Genomic DNA, 25,730 nt, shown 5'->3' on the forward strand with positions numbered 1-25,730 from the left:
TTACATTCTCTTGATTTTTCAAAGTTCATTTTGATTTTCTTTCCTTGAAATGCAAGGGTTTGAATATTTCAGTAGAGTTTTTTCGGGGTTTACCTTGTCACAGTTAAATTATCTTGATTTTTCAAAGTTAATTTTGAATTTCTTTCTTTGAAATTCAAGAGTGGGATTATTACAGTAGTTCTTTGTCGTGGTTTAACTTGTCACAGTTACCTTCACTTGATTTTCAAAGTTCATTTTAGATTTCCTTCGTTGAAATGCAAGAGTTGAAATATTTCAGTAGAGTTTTGTTGTGGTTTAACTTGTCACAGTTACATTCCATTGATTTTTCAAAGTTCATTTTGAATTTCTATATTTGAAATGACAGAGTTGGACTATTTCAGTAGAGTTTTGTTGTGGTTTACCTTGTCACAGTTACATTTTCTTGATTTTTCGATGTTCATTTTGGATTTCTTTCATTGAAGTGCAAGAGTTGGAATATTTCAGTAGTGTTTTGTCGTGGTTTACCTTGTCACAATTACATTCCCTTGATTTTTCAAAGTTCATTTTGAATTTCTTTCGTTGAAATGCAAGAGTCGGAATATTTCAGTAGTGTTTTGTTGTGGTTTACCTTGTCACAGTTACATTCTCTTGAATTTTTAAAGTTCATTTTGGATTTCTGTATTTGAAATTGCAAGAGTTGGAATATTTCAGTAGTGTTTTGTCGTGGGTTACCTTGTCACAGTTATATTCTCTTAATTTTTCAAATTTCATTTTGGATTTCTTCCGTTTAAATGTAAGAGTTGGAATATTTCAGTAGTTTTTTGTCATGGTTTACCTTGTCACATATACATTCTCTTGATTTTTCAAAGTTCATTTTGTATTTTTTTCATTGAAATACAGGAGTTGGAATATTTCAGTAGTGTTCTGTCGTAGTTTACTTTGTCATAGTTACATTCTCTTAATTTTTCAAAGTTCATTTTGAATTTCTACCGTTGAAATGCAATAGTTAGAATATTTCCGTAGCGTTTTGTTGTAGTTTACCTTGTCAAGGTTACATTCTCTTAATTTTTCAAAGTTCATTTTGAATTTCTTTCATTGAAATGCAAGAGCTGGAATATTTCAGTAGTGTTTTGTCTTGGTTTACCTTGTCACATTTACATTCTCTTGATTTTTCAAAGTTCATTTTGACTTTCTTTCATTGAAATGCAAGAAGTGGAATATGTCAGTAGTGTTTTGTTGTGGTTTACCTTGTCACAGTTACATTTTCTTGATTATTCAAAGTTCATTTCGGTTTTCATTCATTGAAATAAAAGAGCTGGAATATTTCAGTAATGTTATGTCATGGTTTACCTTGTAATTGTTACATTCGCTTGATTTTTCAAAGTTCATTTTGGATTTCTTTCATTGAAATGCAAGAGTTGGAATATTTCAGTAGTGTTTTGTCGTGGTTTACCTTGTCACAGTTATATTCTCTTGATTTTTCAAATTTCATTTTGAATTTCTTTCATTGAAATGCATGAGTTGGAATATTTCAATAGTGTTTTGTCGTGGTTTACTTTGTCGCAGTTACATTCGCTTGATTTTTCAAAGTTCATTTTGGATTTCTATTGTTGAAATGCAAGAGTTGAAATATTTCAGTAGGGTTTTGTAGTGGTTACCTAGTCACAGATATATTATCTTGATTTTTCAAAGTTAATTTTGAATTTCTTCCGTTGAAATTTAAGAATTGGAATATTTCAGTAGTGTTTTGTCGTGGTTTACCTTGTCACAGATACATTCTCATGATTTTTCAAAGTTCATTTTGCATTTCTTTAATTGAAATGCAAGAGTTGGAATATTTCAGTAGTGTTTTGTCATAGTTTACTTTGTCACAGTTACATTCTCTTAATTTTTCAAAGTTCATTTTGAATTTCTATCGTTGAAATGCAAGATTTGGAATATTTCAGTAGTGTTTTGTCATGGCTTTCCTTGTCACAGTTACATTCGCTTGATTTTTCAAAGTTCATTTTGAATTTCTTTCGTTGAAATGCAAGAAGTGGAATATGTCAGTAGTGTTTTGTTGTGGTTTACCTTGTCACAGTTACATTTTCTTGATTTTTCAAAGTTCATTTCGGTTTTCTTTAATTGAAATACAATATTTGGAATATTTAAGTAGTGTTTTGTCGTGGTTTACCTTGTCACAGTTACATTCGCTTGATTTTTCAAAGTTCTTTTTGGATTTCTTTAGTTGAAATGCAAGAGTTGGAATATTTCAGTACAGTTTTGTCGTGGTTTATCTTGTCACAGTTATATTCTCTTAATTTTTACAAGTTCATTTTGAATTTCTTCCGTTGAAATGAAACAGTGGGATTATTTCAGTAGTGTTTTGTCGTGGTTTAACATGTCACAGTTACATTCCCTTGATTTTTCAAAGTGCATTTTCAATTTTTGCCATTGAAAGGCTAGAGGTTGATTTTTTCAGTTGTGTTTTGTAGTTGTTTAATTTAATACAATTACATTAACTTTTTATTTCATTTTTAATTTTTAATTACGATAATTTAAATGTTCTAGTTGGACTATTACGGTCTTGGTGATATTGATTGTAACGTTTAAGTTTTAAATTCTCTTGAGTTTTAATTGTTCATATTTTATTTATTCAGTTGTAATGAACGAGTTGGAATATTTAAGTAGTGTTTTGTAGTGGTTTACCTTTCACAATTACAATACCTTGATTTTTCAAAGTTCATTTGAATTTCTTTCGTTTAAATGCAAGAGTTGTAATATTTAAGAAGTGTTTTGTTGTGGTTTACCTTGTCACAGTTAAATTTTCTGTATTTTTCAAAGTTGATTTCTGTTTTCTATCGTTGAAATGCAAGATTTGGAATATTTCAGTAGTGTTTTGTCATGGCTTTCCTTGTCACAGTTACATTCGCTTGATTTTTCAAAGTTCATTTTGGATTTCTTTAGTTGAAATGCAGGAGTTGGAATATTTCAAAAGCGTTTTGTCATGGTTTACCTTGTTACAGTTATATTCTCTTGATTTTTCAAAGTTTATTTTGAATTTCTTTCGTTGAAATGAAAGAGTGGGATTATTTCAGTATTGTTTTGTCATGGTTTACCATTTCACAGTTACATTTTCTGTATTTTTAATTGTTCATTTCGGTTTTCTTTAATTGAAATTCAAGAGTTGGAATATTTCAGTAGTGTGTTTCCGTGGTTTACCTTATCACAGTTACATTCGCTTGATTTTTCAAAGTTCATTTTGGATTTCATTAGTTGAAATGCAAGAGTTGGAATATTTCAGAAGCGTTTTGTCGTGGTTTACCTTGTCACAGTTATATTCTCTTAATTTTTCAAAGTTCATTTTGAATTTTTTCCGTTGAAATGAAAGAGTGGGATTATTTCAGTAGTGTTTTGTCGTGGTTTAACATGTCACAGTTACATTCCCTTGATTTTTCAATGTTCATTTTCAATTTCTTTCATTGAAATGCAAGAGTTGGAATATTTCAGTAGTGTTTTGTCGTGGTTTATTTTGTCATAGTTACATTCTCTTAATTTTTCAAAGTTCATTTTGAATTTCTATCTTTGAAATGTAAGAGTTCGACTATTACAGTAGTGGTTTTTTGGGGTTTACCTTGTCATTGTTACATTCTTTTGATTTTTAAAAGTTAATTTTTAATTTCTTCCATTGAAATGCAGGAGTTGGAATATTTAAGTAATTTTTTGTCGTGGTTTACCTTGTCAAAGTTACATTCAATTGATTTTTCAAAGTTCATTTTGTATTTCTTTAGTTGAAATGCAAGAGTTGGATTATTTCAGTTGTGTTTTGTCGTGTTTTACTTTGTCACAGTTACATTTTCTTTATTTTTCAAAGTTCATTTAGTTTTTCTTTCATTGAAATGCAAGAGTTGGAATATTTCAGTAGTTTTTTCTCGTGGTTTACCTTGTCACAGTTACATTCGCTTGATTTTTAAAAGTTCATTTTGGATTTCTTTAGTTGAAATGCAAGAGTTGGATCAGTTCGGAAGTATTTTGTTCTGGGGTACTTAGTCAGAGTTAGAGTCTAGTGATTCAAAGTTTAGCTTGTACATTTCCAGTTCAAGTGAAAGAGTTGGATTATTTTAGAATTGTTTCCTCGCATTTTAAAACTTACCAGCTACAGGTTCTTTATATTTCATTGGTCATGTCTGTCTTCTTTCATTCAAATGAACGAGTTGGAATATTTCAGTAGTGTTTTGTCGTGGTTTACCTTGTCACAGTTAAATTCGCTTGATATATTAAAGTACAATTTGGATATCACTAGTTGAAATGCAAGTTGGAATATTTCAGAAGCGTTTTGTCAGGGTTTACCTTGCCACAGTTAGATTCTCTTGATTTTTCAAAGTTCATCTTGAATTTCTTTCATTGAAATGAAAGAGTGGGATTATTTCAGTAGTGTTTTGTCATGGTTTACCATGTCACAGTTACATTCCCTTGATTTTTCAAAGTTCATTTTGGATTTCATTCATTGAAATGCAAGAGTTGTAATATTTCAGTAGTGTTTTGTTGTGGTTTACTTTATCAAACTTACATTCTCTTGATTTTTCAAAGTTCTTTTTGAATTTCTTTAATTGAAATGCAATATTTATAATATTTCAGTAGTTTTTTGTTGTGGTTTTAAATGTCTTAGTTACAGTCCCTCGTTTTTTAAAAGTTAATTTTTGATGTATTTCTTTGAAATGCAAGTGTTGGAATGTTTAAGTAGTTTTTTCTTGTGTTTTGCCTTGTGACACTTTAATTTTTTCTTTTGTTTTTTTATGTTTGGTTAGGTTAGGCTAGATCAAGTTTGGTTAGGTTAGTTTAAGTTAGGTTAGGTTAGGTTTGCTTACATACGCGCGCGTATGGAGGCTTAACCTAACCTAACCTAACCTAACTTAACCGAACCTAACCAAACTTGCTCTAGCCTAACCTAATCTAATATAACACAAATAAAGAAAAAATTTAAGTGTGACAAGGTAAACCACAAGAAAAAATTACTGAAATATTCAAACTCTTGCATTTCAATGAAAGAAATCCAAAATGAACTATGAAAAATCAAGGGAATGTAACTGTGACATGGTAAACCATGACGAAACACTACTGAAATGATCCCACTCTTTCATTTCAATGAAAGAAATTCAAGATGAACTTTTAAAAATCAAGCAAATATAACTTTGGCAAGGTAAAACCTGACCAAACTCTTTTGAAATATTACAACTCTTTCATTTCAAATAATGATATACAAAATGTAGTTTAAAAAATAAAGCAAATTTAACTGTGACAAGGTAAACCATAAGAAAACACTACTGAAATATTCCAACTCTTGCATTAGAATGAAAGAAGACCTAAATGAACTTCGAAAAATACAGAAACTGTAACTGTGAAATGGTAAACTATGACAAAATAATACTGAAATAATCCCACTCTTTTATTTCAATGAAAGAAATTCAATATTAACTTTGAAAAATAAAGAGAATATAAGTGTGACAAGGTAAACCATGACAAAACGCTTCTGAAATATTCCAACTCTTTCATTTCAACTAAAGAAATCCAATATGAACTTTGAAAAATCAAGAGAATGTAACTGTGACAAGGTAAACCATAACAAAACACTACTGAAATATTCAAACTCTTGCATTTCAATTAAAGAAAACAGAAATGAACTTTGAAAAATACAGAAAATGTAACTGTGACAAAGTAAACCACAACAAACACTACTGAAATATTTCAACTCTTGCATTTAAACGAAATAAATTCAAAATGAATTTATAAAAATCAAGGGAATGTAATTCTGACATGGTAAACCAAGACAAAAAGCTACTGAAATATTCCAACTCTTGCATTTCAATGAAAGAAATTCAAAATGAATTTTGAAAAATCAAAAGAATGTAACAATGACAATGTAAACTACAACAAAACACTACTGAAATATTCCAACTCTTACATTTCAACGATAAAAATTCAAAATTAACTTTGAAAAATAAAGAGAATGTAACTATGACAAAGTAAACCACGACAAAACACTACTGAAATATTCCAACTCTTGCATTTCAATGAAAGAAATTGAAAAAGCACTTTGAAAAATCAAGCGAATGTAACTGTGACATGTTAAACCACGACAAAACACCACTGAAATAATCCCACTCTTTCATTTCAACGAAAGAAATTCAAAATCAACTTTGAAAAATCAAGCGAATATAACTGTGACAAGGTAAACCACGACAAAACGGTTCTGAAATATCCCAACTCTTGCATTTCAACTAAAGAAATCCAAAATGAACTTTGAAAAATCAAGCGAATTTAACTATGACAAGGTAAACCACGACAAAACACTACTGAAATATTCCAGCTCTTGTATTTCAATGAAAGAAAACCGAAATGAACTTTGAAAAATCAAGAAAATGTAACTGTGACAAGGTAAACCACAACAAAACACTACTAAAATAGTCCACGTCTTTCATTTCAACGACAGAAATTGTAAATGAACTTTTAAAATCAGAGAGAACTTAACTGTGACATTTTAAACAATTACAAAACACTAATGACATATTCCTACTCATTCATTTCAATGAAAGAAATCAGAAATAAAATTTTAAAAATCATTTAACTTTAAACTTGACCGGGTCCACCACTAAAAGTCACTACTAAAATATTCCAACTCTTGCATTTCAACGGTAGAAATTCAAAATGAAATTTGAAAAATTAATAGAATTTAACTGTGACAAAGTAAACCACGACAAAACACTACTGAAATATTCCAACTCTTGCATTTCAACGAAAAAAATCCAAAAAGAACTTTAAACAATTAATGGAATTTTAATGTGACTATGTAAACAATGACGAAAAACTACTGAAATATTACAACTATTTCATTTCAACTAAAGAAATTTAAAATGAACTTTGAAAATTAAAATAATAAAAGTGGGTCTGGGTAAAATATGAAAAAACGCTTCTGAAGTATTCATACTCTTTCATTTAAAATACGGAAATCCGAAATGACCAAAGAAAATTCAAGAGAATTTATATTTGACACGGTAAACCACAACAAAACACTACTGAAATAGTTAGACTCTTTCAATTAAACGAAAGAAATTCAAAAATGACATTGATCAATTGAGAGACTGTTCCTATCACACGTTACACACAGACAAAACACTACTGAAATACTCCAATTCTTGCACTTCAATGAAAGAAATCCAAAATGAACTTTGAAAAATCAAGCGAATGAAACTGTGACAAGGTAAACCACGATATAACATTACTGAAATAATCCAACTAGTTTATTACAAATAATGAAAACAGAACGGAAATAAGAAAAATAAATAACCTCAAATAGACACGAGTCAAACAACAACAAAAACCTACAAATTTAGTCACATTCTTGAATTTAAACAACTTAAATTGAAAATGAACATTGAAAAACCAAGATAATGTAATTGTGACATTTTAAACCATTAAAAAACACTTCTGAAATATTCCAGCTATTTAATTTAAATTAAAGAAATCAAAAATAAACTTTGAAAAATCAAGTGAATCTAACCTTGACAATGTAAACAAAAGAAAAACACTACGGAAATATTATAACTATTGCATTTCAACTGAATAAATTATAAATTAAAAATTAAAAATTAATATACTGAAAATGTTAAAAGGTAAACTGCGGCAGAACACTTCTGAAGTATTCTAACTCCTGTATTACAATGAAAAAAATACAAAATGAACTGTGAAAAATCAAAATACTGTATCTGTGACGAGGATAACCATTACAAAACACTACTGAAATATTCCAACTCTTGCATTTCAACGGAAAAAATTCAAAATGAACTTTGAAAAATTAAGAGAATATAACTGTGACAAGGTAACCCACGACAAAACACTACTGAAATATTCCAACTCTTGCATTTCAACTAAAGAAATATAAAATGAACTTTAAAAATTCAAGAGAATGTATCTGTGACAAGTTAGACCACAACAAAACACTACTGAAATATTCCAACTCTTGCATTTCAACGAAAGAAATTCAAAAATAACATTGAAAAATCAAGGGAATGTAATTGTGACAAGGTAAACCACGACAAAACACTACTGAAATATTCCAACTCTTGCATTTCAACGAAAGAAATTCAAAAAGAACTTTGAAAAATCAAGCGAATGTAACTGTGACATTGTAAACCACAACAAAACACTACTGAAATATTTCAACTCTTGCATTTCAACGAATGAAATAGAAAATGAACTTTGAAAAATCAAGGGGATGTAAGTGTGATAAGGTAAGCCACGACAAAACACTACTGTAATAATCCAACTCTTGCATTTCAATGAAAGAAATACAAAATGAACTTTGAAAAATTAATAAAATGTAACTGTGACAATGTAAACCATAATAAAACGATACTGAAATATTCCAACCCTTGAATTTCAACGAATGAAATTTAAAATGAACTTTTAAAAATCGTGAGAATTTAGCTGTGAGACAGTAAGGCATAACATAATACTACTGAAATAATCCAACTCTTGGATTTCGATGAATGAAATCGAAACTTTAACAATAAAATACAAGAGACTTTAAGTGTTAATATGTGGACAACAACAGAACAATGCTGAACTAGTACAAATCTAGAATTTATACGACGAAACATGAACATTTACAGTGAAAAATCAAAAGACTTTTAATGTGGCGTAGTCAAACATGGGACAACACACCTATAATAATACCACTCTTGCATTTCAATGAAGGAAATCGAAAATGAGCTTTGAAAAATCAAGGGAATGTAACTGTGACAAGATAAACCACGACAAAACGCTACTGAAATATTCTCACTCTTGCATTTCAATGAAAGAAATTCAAAATGAACTTTGAAAAATCAAGAGAATGTAACTGTGACAAGGTAAACCACGACAAAACACTACAGAAATATTCCAACTCTTGCATTTCAATGAAAGAAAACCGAAATGAACCTTGAAAAATTAATAGAATGTAACTGTGACAAGGTAAACCACAACAGAACACTACTAAAATATTCCAACTCTTTCATTTCAACTAATGAAATCTAAAATTAACATTTAAAAATCAAGGTAATAACTGTGATATGTTAAACCACTGGAGAAAACAACTTAAATAATACAACTCTTGCATTTCAACTAAATTACTCGAAAATGAACATTGAAAAATCAAGCGACTGTAACTTTGTAAAGATAAACCGCTACGAATCACTCCTGAAATATTCACAATCTAGCATTTAAAAGACAAAAATACAAAAATGAAATTTGAAAAATCCAGAAAATGTAATTGTGACAAGGTAAACCACAACCAAACACTACTGAAATATTCCAACTCTTGCATTTCAATGAAAGAAAACCGAAATGAACTTTGAAAAATCAGACCTTTGGAGGGGGGGGGAGGGGCTGGGGGGAGGGGTCGTTCTGTGTCTCAATGCACAAAAAAAGTATAAAAAATGGGGGAGGGAAGGGGAGGGGAGGAGGGGAGGGGAGAAGGAGGGGAGGAGGAGGTGGGATGAGGAAGAGGAGGGAGGAGGAGGAGGAGGAGGAGGAGGGGGAGGAGGGGGAGGAGGAGGAGGAGGGGAGGGGAGGGGAGGGGGAGGAGGGGAGGGGAAGGGGAGGAGGAGGGAGGAGATGGAGGGAGAGGGACCCCTTTGGGGGGCCAAAGGGGGGTGGGGTCCTTTGGGCCTTGGGGGGGGGGGGGTCTGGGGGAACCTTGAGGGCCGGTGGGCCCTTTGGGAGCCCAGTGGACCTTTGAGGACTGGTGGCTTCCTTCGGGGTAGAGGGATTGGAACCCTTTGGGGTTGGGGTAGGGGGATTGGAACCCTTTGGGGTTGGGGTAGAGGACCTCATGACACTGTTCAATGGAACTTGTGTATTATAACGACCACAGAGTTTCACCCTCAAATTCTCTTCTATAATCATCTTTTAGAATTTCTCTAACTGTTTCGCCGAAATAATTCCATAACCTGTCTAAAACAGTTTCGCCCAAATAATTCCTAAACGTAATTTCAGCGTGTTCCTTTTGTTTTTGGCATCTCTGCGCTAACGCATTTCAAATTAATAAGAAACCTGATTCCCGTGCTAAAACAATTCATCGCTAAGATGTTTCTTGGAGAACTGTTTCCATGGCGTTTGGTTATTAATATCTTTGGAGTTCGACCAAAAGAGTTGTTTCCAAGGCAAAGACATTAATGACTTGGATCTATTCCTGGAGAAATGTTGACAGTACCTGTCAGACATTATTAAACTTTGCCTGGAAACAATTTGATTAATGACTGACAGCACAGGTGTTCCAAATTCCCAATCGATTACGCAATCAATTTCTCAGAAATCCATCTCCCCTAGGGACTCTATGCCCATATTTGGTGTTCGCGTGGGAGTTAAAAAAAAAATTGTCCGGATCGGGATTCGAAGGGGTGGTGTTATCGTGGGGGCTTTAGGGTCACCTCTACTATTATATTAAAATTAGGATCTTCTTCGATTACATATTCCCTATAACAGCAATAAAGGCGTTATTTTGAAATAAAAACAAAGATCCTCGAGGGCCATTAATGTCCCATAGGGTGATGACAATTACCAGCGTTCCAGTTACAGGGTCTTTACACAGGGACAGTTAGTAAGCCTGTTACCCAACCTTGCGAGGAAGCCTGGACTCATCTTAGGGCTATTCAGACCTAGGGACAACAATTTTCTAATATTTTTCTTCTTGTATTGGTTCAAAATTTTTAAGTTTTTAGGGCAGCAAGACATTTTCGCCAGTCTTGCCATTTCGTAGTGTGACAATATAGCTTATGTTTTGCTGATTTTCACCCACATTTTTTTTTTTTTTTTAATTTGGTGCCAAGTACGATCAAAAACCGCATTTTTCATTAGAAATATCATTATTGATTTTGTCCAAATTTTTAAACATTGATATGGCGCTGAAATTTTCCGGATAGCCAATTTAAATAATCACATTTAATTTTCAATGGCATTGGTATTTTCAGGTTTCAAAAATAACCTGATATTTACATTCAATCTCTACTAGTTAAGAAAAATAAAACGCAAAAAAAATATGTAATAATAAGAAATAACAATTACTTTCAGGAATTGATATTGCACTCTAGGCAATTAATATACTTTCTTAGAGATGGCGGACGTGGAACTCAACTTGGATTACTATGAAGGTGGAAGTTTTCAAGGCACTCCAAAAGATTATATTGCCCGGATGGCCCGCAACAGTGTTATATCAATTCAAGGGGCGTCTCAGGGAGCTGATACAATATATGAAGGACTTTCTAAAATGGATGAAGATGGTAAAATGTGGCTGCCCTCTTACCTCAGAGTATGTACTTCTAGTAACATTATTTTGAGCTGTTAGTTGTTTACTTTCAAGTGGGCAACTGTTTGTAGCGTTCTATTTATATTTTGTTTTAGGTAAATAAAGATAAATAATATGGCATTGAGCTTTACGGTCCTTACTGGTGGTACTGATCTCCATTTCATTGGTTTTCAGCCAGGAAGTACAATGGGGGGGGGGGGCAAGCCATCCTGCGCTTTCGCACATCCTTTCTTTTTATCTTCCCCAGATTTCTCCAGGTACCGTTTCGTTTTGCGCTGAATAGGAGAGGCGTTTCTCCCCTCGAAATATTCGTTTTGTTGTGTTTTTTCAGTATTTTCATTTGGCCTTTAAAAACCCCATTTTGCTCGTTTTTCCTTCTTTGTGCTAGTAGTAGTACTAGATATATAACTTGATATATTAAACTTGACATATTATATTAAAATTAGGATCTTCTTCGATTACATATTGCCTATAACAGCAATAAAGGCGTTATTTTGAAATAAAAACAAAGATCCTCGAGGACCATTCATGTCTCACAGGGTGACGACAATTGTCAGCGTTTCAGTTACAAGGTCTTTAAACAGGGACAGTTAGCAAGCCTGTTACCCAGCCTTGGAAGGAAGCCTGGACTCATCTTAGGGCTATTCAGACCTAAGGACAACAATTTTCTAATATTTTTCTTCTTGGCTTGGTTCAAAATTTTCAAGTTTTTAAGGCAGCACGGCATTTTTACCAGTGTTGCCATGTCGTACTGCGACAATATAGCTTATGTTTTACTGATTTTCGCCCACATTTCTTTTTTTTTCTTAACATGGCACCAAGGAAGGGGTGATTGTATAAATTTGGGAAGGGGTTCATTTGATTGAAAATTGAAAGTTCTAGTTCCATTTTAAGAGTCAAAAGTGACCGGATGACAACTAGCCCACCTCCCAGCGTACTATTTTCTCCAAATGCATCTGATATAAATTTTGAGATAGCCATTTTTTTCAAAATTATCCATATATCATATAACAATGGCCCGGGGGTTGACACAGCCCCGTAAATTCCAGGGTCAAGGATTTAAAATTATTCCTCAGGGGCACATAATGTTTATAGAAGGTAATGGTCGTATAAATTTTGGAGGAGGCTCATTTGGTAGGAAATTGAAAGTTCGAGTTTCCCACTTTAAGAGCCAAAAACGATCAGAGGGCAATAGCCCCACCACGCCCTCTTTTCCTCAAATACATCCGATCGAAAATTCGAGATAGTCATTGTGTTCAAAACAGTCCAAGGATTATATAACAATACCTTCTGGGTTGATGCAACCCCTAGAACCCTGAAGCAAGGGTTGTAACTTATTCCTCAGGGGATATAAGGTTTTAATGCAAAAGATGGCGGTAGAAACATTGGAGGCCGCTCGTTTCCCCTTTAGTTTTATTTCCCTTTAAACAGTCAAAAGTGATCGGAGGGAAAATAGCCCCCCCTCCTCACGTCCTCTTTTCCCAAAATGCATCTGATCTAACTTTTGAGAACTATTTTCAAAATAGTTCAAAGATCATATGACAATGCCTTCAGGGTTGACAAAATCTCTAGAGTCTGGGGGAAGGGTTGTAAGTTATACCTCGGGGCCATATAAGGTTTTTATGGAAGCAGTGGTCATATTGGAAAGAACTAATGAAATTAGCTTAATATTTGATATACAATGATATACATATTTTAACTGCTGAAAGCTCATCAGTTGAAGATTTTGTTTCACTGTAATTTTCATTTTATTTTCAGTGTTGTAATAATTGCAGAAGAAAATACGAGTATTTGTAATACAATCCGTTTTCAGTAGGGTGTCAACGATGCAGTAGGCTTTATACTTTTACAGTTAAAGAAGGGAGCAGTAGCGAAACTTGTTTGTAGTTATTTTGTTCGTTTTTATTTTGATTTGCATACTTAATTTAAGCTTTACTCGTTTTAAGATGTATTTATTCATTTGTATTAGTTCCTGGTGCATGTTTGTTTACTATGGTTGTTTATTTAATTTCTGTTCGTTTTGGGTTTTATTTATTCTTTAACAGCAAAAGATTTTTTTCTTCATTTTAAGCTTGATTTGCATAGCCAATTTAAGTTTTTCTCGTTTTAAGATTCATTTGTTCATTCTTACGGTACCTGTTGTATGTTTGTTCGCTATGATTGATTGTTTAATTTCTGTTCGTTTTGGGTTTCATTTATTCTATAATAGTAGTATCTGGTCATTTTGAGTTTGAACTATTGTAGAGTTTATTTTTGCTGACATCAAGTTTAATATGGTCTTTACTTGTCTTTTAACAATTTTTTTGCGGATTTTTTTAAAGATTAATCTAATTAAACAAAGAAATACCGTGATAGGATTGCCAGCATCAAAGATGCACTAGTATGCAACAGAACTAGCCAAAATCCAGCGAAATTAAAAGTAGATTTAAGGCAAAAAAAATTATACCCCATAAAAGAATACTATTTGTATTGTTTTCGTTTTTTCTTTTTGATTATTGTGCTCCTGTTATACTATATTCATTAATTTACTATCCCAAGTACGTAATTAGTAGATACTCTCTTGTATGGCCGTCATTTTGCAAATAAATTGCCTAATAAATTACCTATATAAATAAATTATCTATGTATTGTCGTAATTCCTTTGTGCAGTACTTTTTTCATTATCTTAATCAGTAGTTTTTTTTTCTGCTTGACCTTTTTTACATTAAATGTATTGACCTTGAAGTAGCACTTGCTACTTTGGATGTTCCTTGTTTTTTGTTATCTTTTTTTGAAACGAAAAATAGTAGCGAAAAAAAGAATAAAAAAAGAAGAAAAAAGAAAAAGAAGATAAAAAGAAGAAAGAAGATAAAGAAGAAAAAAAGAAGAAAAAGGAAAAAGAAGAAAAACGAAAACGAAGAAAAAAGAAGAAAAAAGAAAAAAAAGAAAAAGAAGAAAAAAGAAGAAGAAGCCAGTGAAAGAAGAAGGATACTAGGCAAATCTTTTGGTTGTGACCTCCGTTCAATCGTTCTCAGTGCAGATTAAAACCCCCTTAACAATATAAAAAGATATTTTTTTCGTTTTGTCATAATTAGCAAGTATGGACTCATTCATGACATGCGAATGCTAGCTTGAGGCTACTGTGATGAATAAGCATACCTTGTTCTACATATAACACGTTCTAAGACCACACTGGGCATACTTAACGTTTGACAAAGAAACGAGAAAATATAATTTAAAAAATAACCAAAAAAGCCACCCGAAACCAAAGAAGCTCCACAAAAGCTTCCGCGAAGCCGTCCTCAGCGCTAAAAAAATAACCTTTTGAATTGAACTGTAAGATAGCAGAAAGAAGTGTTTCTTTTGCTCTGCTACAGTTCACTTCAAAAGGTTTTTTTGTTTTATTCTTTTTCCTTTTTTTGGAGCTATGAGAAAGGCTCGGCGGAATCTTTCAGGAAATATCTGCTTTTGTCTTTTCGCTTCTGGCGGTGTGTCCAGTGACTGAAAGCCACCCTCGTTTTCTTTGCCTATTTTTTAATTATATTTATATATATTTTTGTCAAACGTCTACTTAAAATATCTTATATAAGAGTAAATCTAATAGAAATCTAGTATCTAATATACAGATATTTATATACAACTATATATGCAGACTTACAGCTCCTTTGAAATAGAATGTAAGTTGACTTTAAACAAAATGCTATAAAAAATGAAGTATTTAAATCATCTTAGTTAATCTGTTCAAAATCATCTGAGGGATAACAATAGCCTAAATGGACTGTAGCCCCACCCCTATATTAGCTAAGGGCCTTAATTCCTCTTCATGTAACATCATCACTGAAATACGTAAAGGTCGTATCTGTCATTTTTGCCCTTCTTAAGAAATTATCAAAGCTGTTCTCAAAGGGTGGATTGGATGGAGGATGTAGTGTAGATCAAGTGGATCCAAGACTGATAGAACATACACTACCCTTCTGATCCTTCCTTTGAATCAGTGGTGATTCTGGCCTCTCTTGCGCCCGAGGCAAAATATTAATATGCGCCCCCTGTCTCCCACAAAATTTTCAGGTTAGATTTTACCAATAGTTTCATTTATTAACAGAATTATTTTCAAGTTCTTAATTAATTAATAATCTATTTTTTATTTGCTATTGAAATTATTCAATTATTATCAATTATATTAATTTAAATATTTGAATTATTTAATTATTTATATAAATTAATTGTTAATTTATTAATTATTTTCATTTATTAACTGCGCCTTCTACTTTATTAATAAAATTTCGAATTACAGAATGACTATAACCGTTAGATTATTTGTTTGAAATTTTGCGCCCCTAAAATTTCTGTGCCCTGGGCAAGTGTTTTCTCTGTCTCTCCCCTAAAAACACCTCTGCTTTGAATGCAGCTTAACAAATTAGTAATTAGTAGTCTGTCTTTTATTTGCAATTGAAATTATTCAATTATTATTAATTATATTAATTTAAATACTTTAATTATTTAATTATTTGTTCTAATTAATTGTTAATTTATTAATTATTTTCATTTATTAACTGCGCCTTCTACTTTATTAATAAAATTTCAAAATTACAGAATGACTATAACCGTTAGATTATTTGTTTGAAATTTTGCGCCCCTAAAATTTCTGTGCCCTGGGCAAGTGTTTTCTCTGTCTCTCCCCTAAAAACACTTCTGCTTCGAATGCAGCTTAACAAATGGTGCATACCATGCACCATTACTTATTTATTTTACTTAGTCTCTCCTCTATACAGGTTATGTACATTCCCAACTTTGGGAGGGTTTATAGTTATGGAATCCTTTATCAATAGTTATGGTGCATATGTTGTATTAAAAAATTACATTTTTTTCAGAAAGAATTTGATAGAACAAACATCGAAGAAAATTATATAAAGTTTAATCGGCGTCTTTTGCATGCATCTCTGAAACGGTTCCTGATAATGCAAATGATCGTCAGTATTGCAACAATAATATTCCTTCTAGCAATAAATACAGTAAGTTCAAATTTTTTACTTTTCTGATATTCACTTATTTTGGATTTCTCAAATCAAAACATTCGTACGTTTGTCATTTAGCTATAAGATATTGTTCATCTTGTGTTTTGGATCGATTAATAATACATTGAGAAATAGGTGAGTAGTATCCCCTTACTACTTTCTACAACACCTATATGGATTTCTCCTTTAGTGACCAGGTGCCGCAATTTTATGTAACTTCCCATCCCTGGTAAGATTTCCATCCTTGGCAAGAGTCCTGGGATGCTTCGATTACTTGGAATGTGGTTGGTATAATACACAAGTTCAATTAACAGGAGGAGCTCCTAACCCCTCCCTCCTGTTTCTAGCGGATGGTTGGCAAGATTTCAAGCGCATGATTCATTACGTGACACACCCCTGTTTCTAGCTGACAGGATTCCCAAGGGAGCCCTCTGACGTCACGGCAGCCATAGGAAAAATAGCATTAGATTTCTACGACAGCCCTCTGACGTCACAACACCCTTGGCAAGATTACCGCCCTGGCGAGATTCCTATCATGGCAAGATTCCCACCCCTGGCAGGCTTCCTGGAATTCCAGGCCTATGAATATGATTATTTGGGATGTGATCGGGATAATACAAAAGTTCAATTAGCAAGAGGAGCTCATAACCTATCGCACCTGCACAACGCAGTCATCAGTTCTATTAAAGGGAACACACTTGGCAAGACTCCGTGACAAATCCCTCTGGACTCCATTGAGGTCACACGACCTACCCCGTTTCAAACGGTCAAGTGTATTATGCTTGACGCAATTTTATGTAACCCCGCTACGGGAACTCATTGGGGAATCCCCGCTTGTAACGTAGCAACAGCTCGCACCTTACGTAATGATTATGCAACACTGTCAAGTAATAATTATTTTGACATTTTTATTTTTAGCCGAAACGTAAAAAGTTTTTTTCTTTCATTAACTTAATGGCGGCACACATTTTATGGAAGGTCACGTGATGATTGTGCATCCATCACTGCCGGATAAAACGTTTTTTGACATTTTCCGCCCGAATTCCTCAACACATTTTTTCCTCCTTATGACTTTTTATTTCTTCGTCCGAAAAATACAATGCTTTTTTTTCGTTCTTTTTCCTTAGTTCTTGACCCCACCAGGACTCTAAAGGTCGATTTTCTTCCATTAGAACTGTGCCTTAACCGAGAAGACTAGACCGCTATTTCCAGTATTTTGTCCTACTCTGAATATTCTAAAATTAACCTAATGCGTGATACCTAATATTCCCCATTTTTGGCAAACACTAGAATGACGTGTTACTCTCAAAATTTGACACGCTCCCGGAAACTTTGTTCTCAAGACATTATTAAAGGGAAATGCGTACCTTACTAGTGCTAAGAAATACATCTTAAAAGCACAGACATTGTAAAGTAAAGGTTTTATTATTTCAAACAAATTGACAAACAATATTAAAAACATAGAAAAAGACAGATAAAAAACACGACAAAAATAAAAGTTGAAAAAAGCCAAAAAGATATACGCAAAAATAAGAACCCTGTATCACTGAAAATTGGGGGTCCTAGCATGCAGCCCACGGGAGGTTAGGGGGAGGGGGAGTGATATTAGAGATGGATTTAAATTGTTTTAAGAGCGTTTAAGGAAATACCCCTTTTTCATTGAGTTAAACTTATGAATGTTTTACAATATAAATATCCTAACAATAGGTTCCACCTTCCACCTAGCATTTATTTTGAGAGGGCGCTTTGATAATAGATGCAATTTTTAGGCATTATTGTGGGTTATAAAAGGATAAAATATAAACAATAACAAGCGTGATTTAAGGAAAGATGAGGGAAGTGAACTCCAGGGGAGGGGGGTGTCTGTTTGGGGAGAGGGCCTTTTTTTCTGTCGCCAGCTCAGTACTGCGTTTTTTTTAGTCATTTATGTTTATTTTTTTCGTTGCGTAAAGTGGTAAATTTCAAGTGTCTAATTTTTAAATGTTTTCTAATTTTTATTGTTAGCCCGCAGCGACCCTCCCTTCACTAGGGTAACGGCCCGCTCACTGGCCACCTTCAAGGGTGTGTCCAGTCCAGCGAACGGTTTGTCTCAGTCCTTAAGCTACCCAGGGCACATTTTTAAGCAAAAATATGAAAACACGCAAAGGGGAAATTCTTTTTCGAGAAATTGTTGTTCCCACCCTTCCCGCGCACTGTGGGGGAGCTTGGTTAGTGTTTACTCATTCCGGGTACGGAATCCGGACTTCGGCTAGGTGATAAAGGAGGTTCAAAAATGTTCTCACTCGAGATATTGTAAAAAGTAGTAAAAATAGGGAAATTAACATAGAATTTCTGGGATATGCCCTCCTCTGACGTCACAGCATCCCTGTTTCTAGCGTTCATCTGGCAAGATTCCCACCCCTGACAGATAACCAGGAATTCCCGGAGTTCTAATACTTCTTCTGTATTAGCATGATTCCTAGCCATTTTTTGACCCCTAGGATTTCCGTGACGAGGTCTAATATGACTGACGCCATTAAATCTTACAGGCTAGACTCCAGAACCCCATGGGGGACCCCCCCCCCCCTCTGAGCATGGTACACAGGCAGATGCTGCTTAATAACGGTGGTGCACATCTTAAGCAATGACAGCTAATGGGAGAGGTTGGAAGATCATCTTTCGAGAAGGATAGATACGCAAACCGTAAAAAATTATACTTATGGCCCAGAGCGGAATGACGATACCACACTGTTTTCACACTCATACCAGCCCTCATCACTCCACTCCCCACCAGCACCCGTTTGGTACCACTCCTCACCCCTCTAGGAGCTTTTCAACCTTTTCGCCCCGAAAATAAGCTAAAGAATCCCATTAAACACTATATTTTTGAAAACAGAGATGCCCCCCTTTCTTAACTAGTGTTTGATACTCTAAGCATTTCACCTCACAATGTTACACCATTATTGCCCCTGTGACACACTTCTCTCATCGCCCCATCTCTCCCAACACACTTTTCAGACATTTGTTGTTAAAAGCTTTACTTCAAGTCATTTATTCGGGTTTTCGCAAGCAATTCACGCCACAGTACCACGCTATAACTACTCTCTGGCACCCCTACGACACCCCCCTGTCATTGCCCCATCTCCCCCAAAATAATTTTCAGACATTTCTTATTAAAAGTTATGCCCTAATACTAAAAAATATTCTTCAAAAGGCTTTATTATATCATTTTCCTCATAGAGCTGTCATATTATCGCTTAAAATTTATAAGACTTTACTAAATTTGACTTTATTTATTCCCCAATACTAGGTAAAACTTTTCAAAAGGATTTATTCTATCATTTTACTCATATGGGGTGTCGTATTTTCGCTTAAAATACATATTCCTTTTTTAGTTTCAACTTTATGCATATCCCAATAGTAAACAATACTCTTCAAAAGACTATTGTATCGTTTCACTCTTAGGGAAATGTATCATCGCTTAAAATATATATGACTTTATTAATTTTGACTTTATGCATATCTCAATACTAAGCAATACTCTTCAAAAGGCTTTATTGTATTTTTCCCACATAGGGCTGTCGTATCATCACCTAAAATGTATACGACTTTATTAATTTTGACTTTATGCATACCCCAATACTAAACAATACTCTTCAAATGGCTTTATTTTATCATTTCCCTCATGAAGCTATCGTATCATCGTTTAAAATATATTTGACTTTTTTAGATTCGATTTTTATGTCTACCCCAATACTAAGCAATATTTTTTAATAGGCTTTATTCTATCATTTACCAAATACGGCTGTCATATCATCGCTTAAAATACATAAGACTTTACTAATTTCGACTTTATGCGTACTCCAATACTAAGCAATTCTCTTCTAAAGGCTTTATTACATCATTTTACCAATAGGGCCGTTGTATCAAAGCCTAAAATGGCTTTATTAATTTCATGTTTATGCATACCCTAATAATAAAAAATACTCTTCAAAAAACTTTATTATACCATTTCCCTCATAGGGCTGTCATATTATCGCTTAAAATTTAAAACACTTTATTAATTTCGACTTTATTTTTACCCCAATACTAAGCAATACTTTTCAAAAGGATTTATTGTATCATTTTCCTCATATAGGGTGTCGTATTTTCGCTTAAATACATATTACTTTTTAATTTCAACTTTATGCATATCCCAATAGTAAACAATACTCTTCAAAAGACTTTATTTATCATTTCCCTCTTAGGGAAATATATCATCGCTTAAAGTAATATATCTTTGTTTAAAATATATACGACTTTGTTAATTTCAACTTTATGTATAACCCAATACTGAGGAATACTTTTCAAAAGGGTTTATTGTATCGTATTCCTCATATGTCTTTCGTATTGTCGCTTAAAATGTATACGACTTTATTGATTTTGAATTTATGTATACCCCAATACTAAGCATTACTTTCCAAAAGGCTTTATTGTATCATTCCCTCATAGGGCTGTTATATATTGCTTAAAATACATACGTCTTTATTAATTTGGACCTTATGCATACCCCAATACTAAGCGATACTTTTCAAAAGGCTTTATTGTATCATTTTCCTAATATGAGATGTCGTATCTTCGCTTAAAATACATATTACTTTATTATTTTCGACTTTATGCATACCCCAATAGTAAACTGTACTCTTCAATGGGCTTTATTGTATCATTTCCCAAATAGGTCTGCCGTATCATCACTTAAAATATTTATGACTTTTTTAATTTTGACTTTGTGCATACCGTAATGCTAGACAGTGCTCTTCAAAAGGCTTTATTGAATCATTTCCCTCATAGGGCTGTCTTATCATCGTTTAAAATATATATGACTTTGTTATTCTTGACTTCATATATACCCCAATACTAAGCAATACTTTTAAAAGGAGTTTATTCTATCATTTCCTCATAGGGCTTTCGTATTATCGCTTAAAATATATTTGAATTTATTAATTTCGACTTTATGTGTACCCCAATACTAATCAATACTTTTCAAAAAAGGTAAGAAAAGTGGAAAAAAAATTCAAAGTAAAAAAAAATTTAAGTCAAAAAAGAAGTGTTACTACAAACATTATTTTCCGAATAGTAAAAATCACGACTAACATATCTATATTATCTTGATTTCTTATTGCGAAAATATCACAAGTGATTTTTTTGTTTTCATTTTATTCTGTGTCATTTTAAGGCATGAAAAAAGGAAAATATTTATAAATAAAAAAAAAACAAAAAAAATTTGGATTAAAAAAAAATTCAAAAAATTAAGTAAAAAAAGGGGTTGCAAAAAGTTGGGGGAGGGGACATTGGACCCCTAGTAGGTTGGGACATGGATGACCAAGGGCTGCCGTATCATTGTTCAAAATATATAAAACTTTATCAATTTCAATTTTCTACATACTCCAATGCTAAACAATATTTTCAAAAGACAAAACGTTTATTCATATAATTTGCACGACTTGAATATTAAGTATTACAATAACTGGACATTGCTTTTAATCAATGAAAATAGAATGTTTGCTAATCATATCCTGACAGGAACATGTATGTCATTCTCACAAAAGCTTTAGATAACTGCCTCGGCGGAAGGCTATGTAAGTAGGTCAATGCTCTAGTTTAGTAGTGCCCAAATAAGGTTATATCCTCTGTATTGCATAGCATTCAAATGGCCTGAGGAGATATCACCTCTGGACGTAGAGCCCCAACACTACTGTTGCCCAGTACTAACATATACGGTTTTTATGGAAGAGATGGTCATATAAACTTGGGAAGGGGCTCATGCGATTGGAAATAAATAGTTCTAGTGCCTTTTTTAAGAGTATAAGTGATCAGATGGAAACTAGTCCCTAAACGTACTCTTTTCCCCAAATGTATCCGATAGAAATTTTGAGATAGATAGTTCGTTCAAAATAATCCAAAGATCAAATAAAAAGGCCTTTGGGGTTGACGCAACCCCCTAGAAACGGGGGACAAGGGTTGTAAGTTATACCCCTGGGTCATGTAAGGTTTTTATGGAAGCGGTGGTCTTATAAACTTTAGATGAGGTTCTTTTGATCTGACATTGAAAGTTATAGTTCCATTTTAGAAGTAAAAACTGATTGAGGGCAATTACCCCCCCCCCCTTCCTATGACATTTTCTTTTCCCCAAACACATCTGATCAAAACTGTGAGATGGCCATTTTGTCCAAAATAGTCCAAAAGACAAGGTAACAATTCCCCCAAGGTTGACACAACCCCCCAGAGCCCATGGGCAGGGGTTGTAAGCTATGCCTCGGGAGCATATAAGTTTTGTATGGAATGGGTGGTCGTATTAACATCGAATGGGGCTCATTTGATGGGAAGTTGGAAGTTCTAGTTGTCTTTTAAGAGTCAAGAGGGATATGAGGAACCAACCACCCCCCCTCCTCCCACGCCTATCACTTCCCAAAATACATCCAATCAAAATTTTGAGACTGCTATTTTGTTGAGCATTGTTGAGAGGTCAAGTAATTATATCTTTGAGGATGTCCTCCCAATCTTCAAGACAAGTTCTGCAAGTTAGACAATTGGTCCATTGTTTACTGTTTATACATAGTATATGTTATTGAGAAAGGTGGGCGTGTTTTGACCTTTACTTTCCAAAAGACGAAGGATATTCCAGTGAGCCTTTCAGAGAATGTTGAGTGGAGTGTTAAACTAAGCCAAAACAAGAAAATCTGAGGAACCTTTGAAGGGAAATTTGTAATGAACCAAAACTTGTTATATACATGCTGATTGCTGATACAGGCATATCACCAATATTTTTGGAACGGCTTGGCGTATCAGGATGAAAGTTCTGGGGCATCATGAGAGATGTTCAACTGGCCAAAAGACAACATGTAGCTGCTACTGCTGTATTTAATACTGCTACTACTACTGATACTACTACTACAAATACAGCACTGTTACTGCTACTAGTGCTCCTACTACTACCACTATTACTATGATACTAGTACTATTAAGGCTACGCGTATGAAGCTGAAAATTTGACAGAATTTTGAGGGGGAATTTGAACAAAATCAAAACACACTATATGCGTTCAACTTGTCAAAAGGCAGTCTCTCAACAATGGAGTTGGGTATTAAGTCCGAACTTTCAGAGTGCTTAAAGGGGAAGATCCATTGACCAATAGGTAATACGTGTATACTACTATTAGCCCTACTACCACTGCCACTTTTACTGTTGCTACAACTGCTACTAAACTACTCAAACTACTAATTCAATTCCACCTACTTATAAGGATTAGAGTATTAAGATGAAAAGGGTGTCAAAAGGAAATCAAAAGGAAACATATAGCAATATTTTTGGAATCACTTACTATATCAAGATGAAACCTCCAGGTGTCGTGAAGTGGATGTTCAACTGACCAAAAGGGAACATGTACATGCTACTACTGTCATTAATACTGCTGTTACTACTGTTTCTACTACTACTAGTACAACGCTACTACTGCTGCTATTTCTCCTACTACCACCACTACTGCTATGATATTTGTACTATTAAGGCTAAGCGAATGAAGTTGAAAATGTGAGAGAACATTTAGAGAAAATTTGCACTAAATCAAAAGATAGGATGTGCATGCAGGTTGTCAAAATGGGGTATGTCAATAATGGATTGTGTGTTAAGTTGGGACTTTTAGAGAATGCTTAAATGTGAAGATCAATTGACCAAAAGGCAATATGTGCACGCTACTACTATTATTCTACCGCTGCTACATTTGCTACTACTACTACTATTACTACTACTACTTCTACTACTACTATTACTAAGATAAAACTTACATCAAGGGTATGAATATACAGGTTATCAAAAAGACATATCGATGATACGAGGGATGTTAAAAAAAAAACTTCAATCGAAAATCAGTCGAAAATAAACCAAAAACGTATGGCACCAAAAAGTTTGTGAAAATATAGCTTTTTCTTAAAGGTACATTTGGCGTTGGGAACGAACAGTTTGTTATTGTTTGAATTCTCATCAACAGAAAGTATCTTAAAATTTAACTAATTTGTTTCGCTTATTTATTTTCCTAGTTCAGCGTGGCAGAACGAACGAAACTGTAATACTGCCAAAAGAACTTTCCAAAAGAGCGTCTATTCAGTTTTTAAAATGTCAAAATTCTCCCAACCAGTTATCGAATAGAATAATTCTGATAAGCGAATAGAATAAGTAACGCAAATCCGAACGGTGATTTCAGCATACAAGATGGCATTTACGTGTTATAGCAACCACACCAAAGAAGTGAAGTTAGTTTAATCCTAATGAAATATACCAAAATACAATGAAAATATAATACTTTAGTAACAAAATTATGGAAACTATACCTGTATTGTAGTTAATCTCACTGAGACTAAGCTAATTATCCCCATATGTAGATAGAGCAACCAGTTTTACTCAGATCAAGAACTTAAGTGTGGTTGCTATAACACGTAAGTACCCCCAAGATTCCCATGGCCGACCTTTGCTTCCCCAAAACCCCCTATACATTTGGTTTCTATTCAATATAATTTTTAGGATTACTTGCTGCGATCTCTGCCAGACGTCATCGTTCAAGCCGTCTTATTCATCCTTAGCTTCGTTTTATTCCTGATAGTTTTCAGGGAACAACTTACTCAAAGACTGCCTTATTTTTATACTATTGTGTCTATTGTGATTCCTCTAGTGCTATTAGGACTAGATATTGGTTTGCAATCCTTTTATGTGTTCAGTGCAGATAATGGTACACATTTGCCCTGGGCATTTTACGTGATAAGTGCTATCTACTCATTTATGCCCGTTCAGAAAGACTGGGTGGTGATTTTAATTGGAGGAATTGCTTCCATAGTGTACCTTCTCTTTTCCGGATTGATTATATACACGAATGATGAAGTTAATATGCTGAAAAGGGTAAGTGATATAAAAATTTTATATACAAATTTAAATAGTGTATATAAGCCATTCTAAAGTCAAATCTATTTACAACGCTTTAAAATACAATTTTTTTAAATATGAATTTCTATTGACTTTTTTTTTCAACTACTCTTTAATTAAATTTTCTGTAATTAAGAATCATTACCTACAATGAAAATAATTACTAAAAATTAATTCCAACTTTCTAAAGCCAGTTTAATCAGATTAACAAATAAGTAAATTCCATAAACACATTTTGTTTTGGCTTTAAACTTGATTTTCCAGATTGATTATATAGGTACTTGTATGATATACGCCCTACCTAATGTTCTTCTGATCAATCCTAATGAAATATACCAAAGTAAGATAAAAATATATTTTTCGTGTTTTCGATGTTTTTCGTTCGTGGTATTCTAGACTTAAAGTTAAACTTAGGAAGGGGTTAGACAGAGGGGGATATTATCGTCGTCTATTTTCAGTTTGTGTCTAAAAGATTCTTTTGTTTCATTAAAAACCTCTCTGATTTA

At 33.5% G+C, this 25,730-nt stretch overlaps 1 protein-coding gene across 1 annotated transcript in view; it reads left to right on the top strand.

Annotated features, from left to right (window-relative positions):
* LOC148952887 (uncharacterized) overlaps positions 1-25,730 on the top strand; it is a 53,598-nt gene that overhangs the window by 22,899 nt on the left and 4,969 nt on the right. The window contains exons 2-4 of the mRNA XM_089087816.1: positions 11,065-11,302; positions 16,150-16,290; positions 24,829-25,200. Of these exons, the coding sequence (XP_088943942.1) occupies positions 11,108-11,302; positions 16,150-16,290; positions 24,829-25,200 (708 nt within the window). The 5' untranslated portion in view covers positions 11,065-11,107. The remainder of the gene's footprint in view (positions 1-11,064; positions 11,303-16,149; positions 16,291-24,828; positions 25,201-25,730) is intronic.

Source organism: Artemia sp. Qi Xiang Cuo, chromosome 4 (assembly GCF_049724085.1).
Source record: "Artemia sp. Qi Xiang Cuo chromosome 4, ASM4972408v1, whole genome shotgun sequence".
Taxonomy (NCBI): domain Eukaryota; kingdom Metazoa; phylum Arthropoda; class Branchiopoda; order Anostraca; family Artemiidae; genus Artemia; species Artemia sp. Qi Xiang Cuo.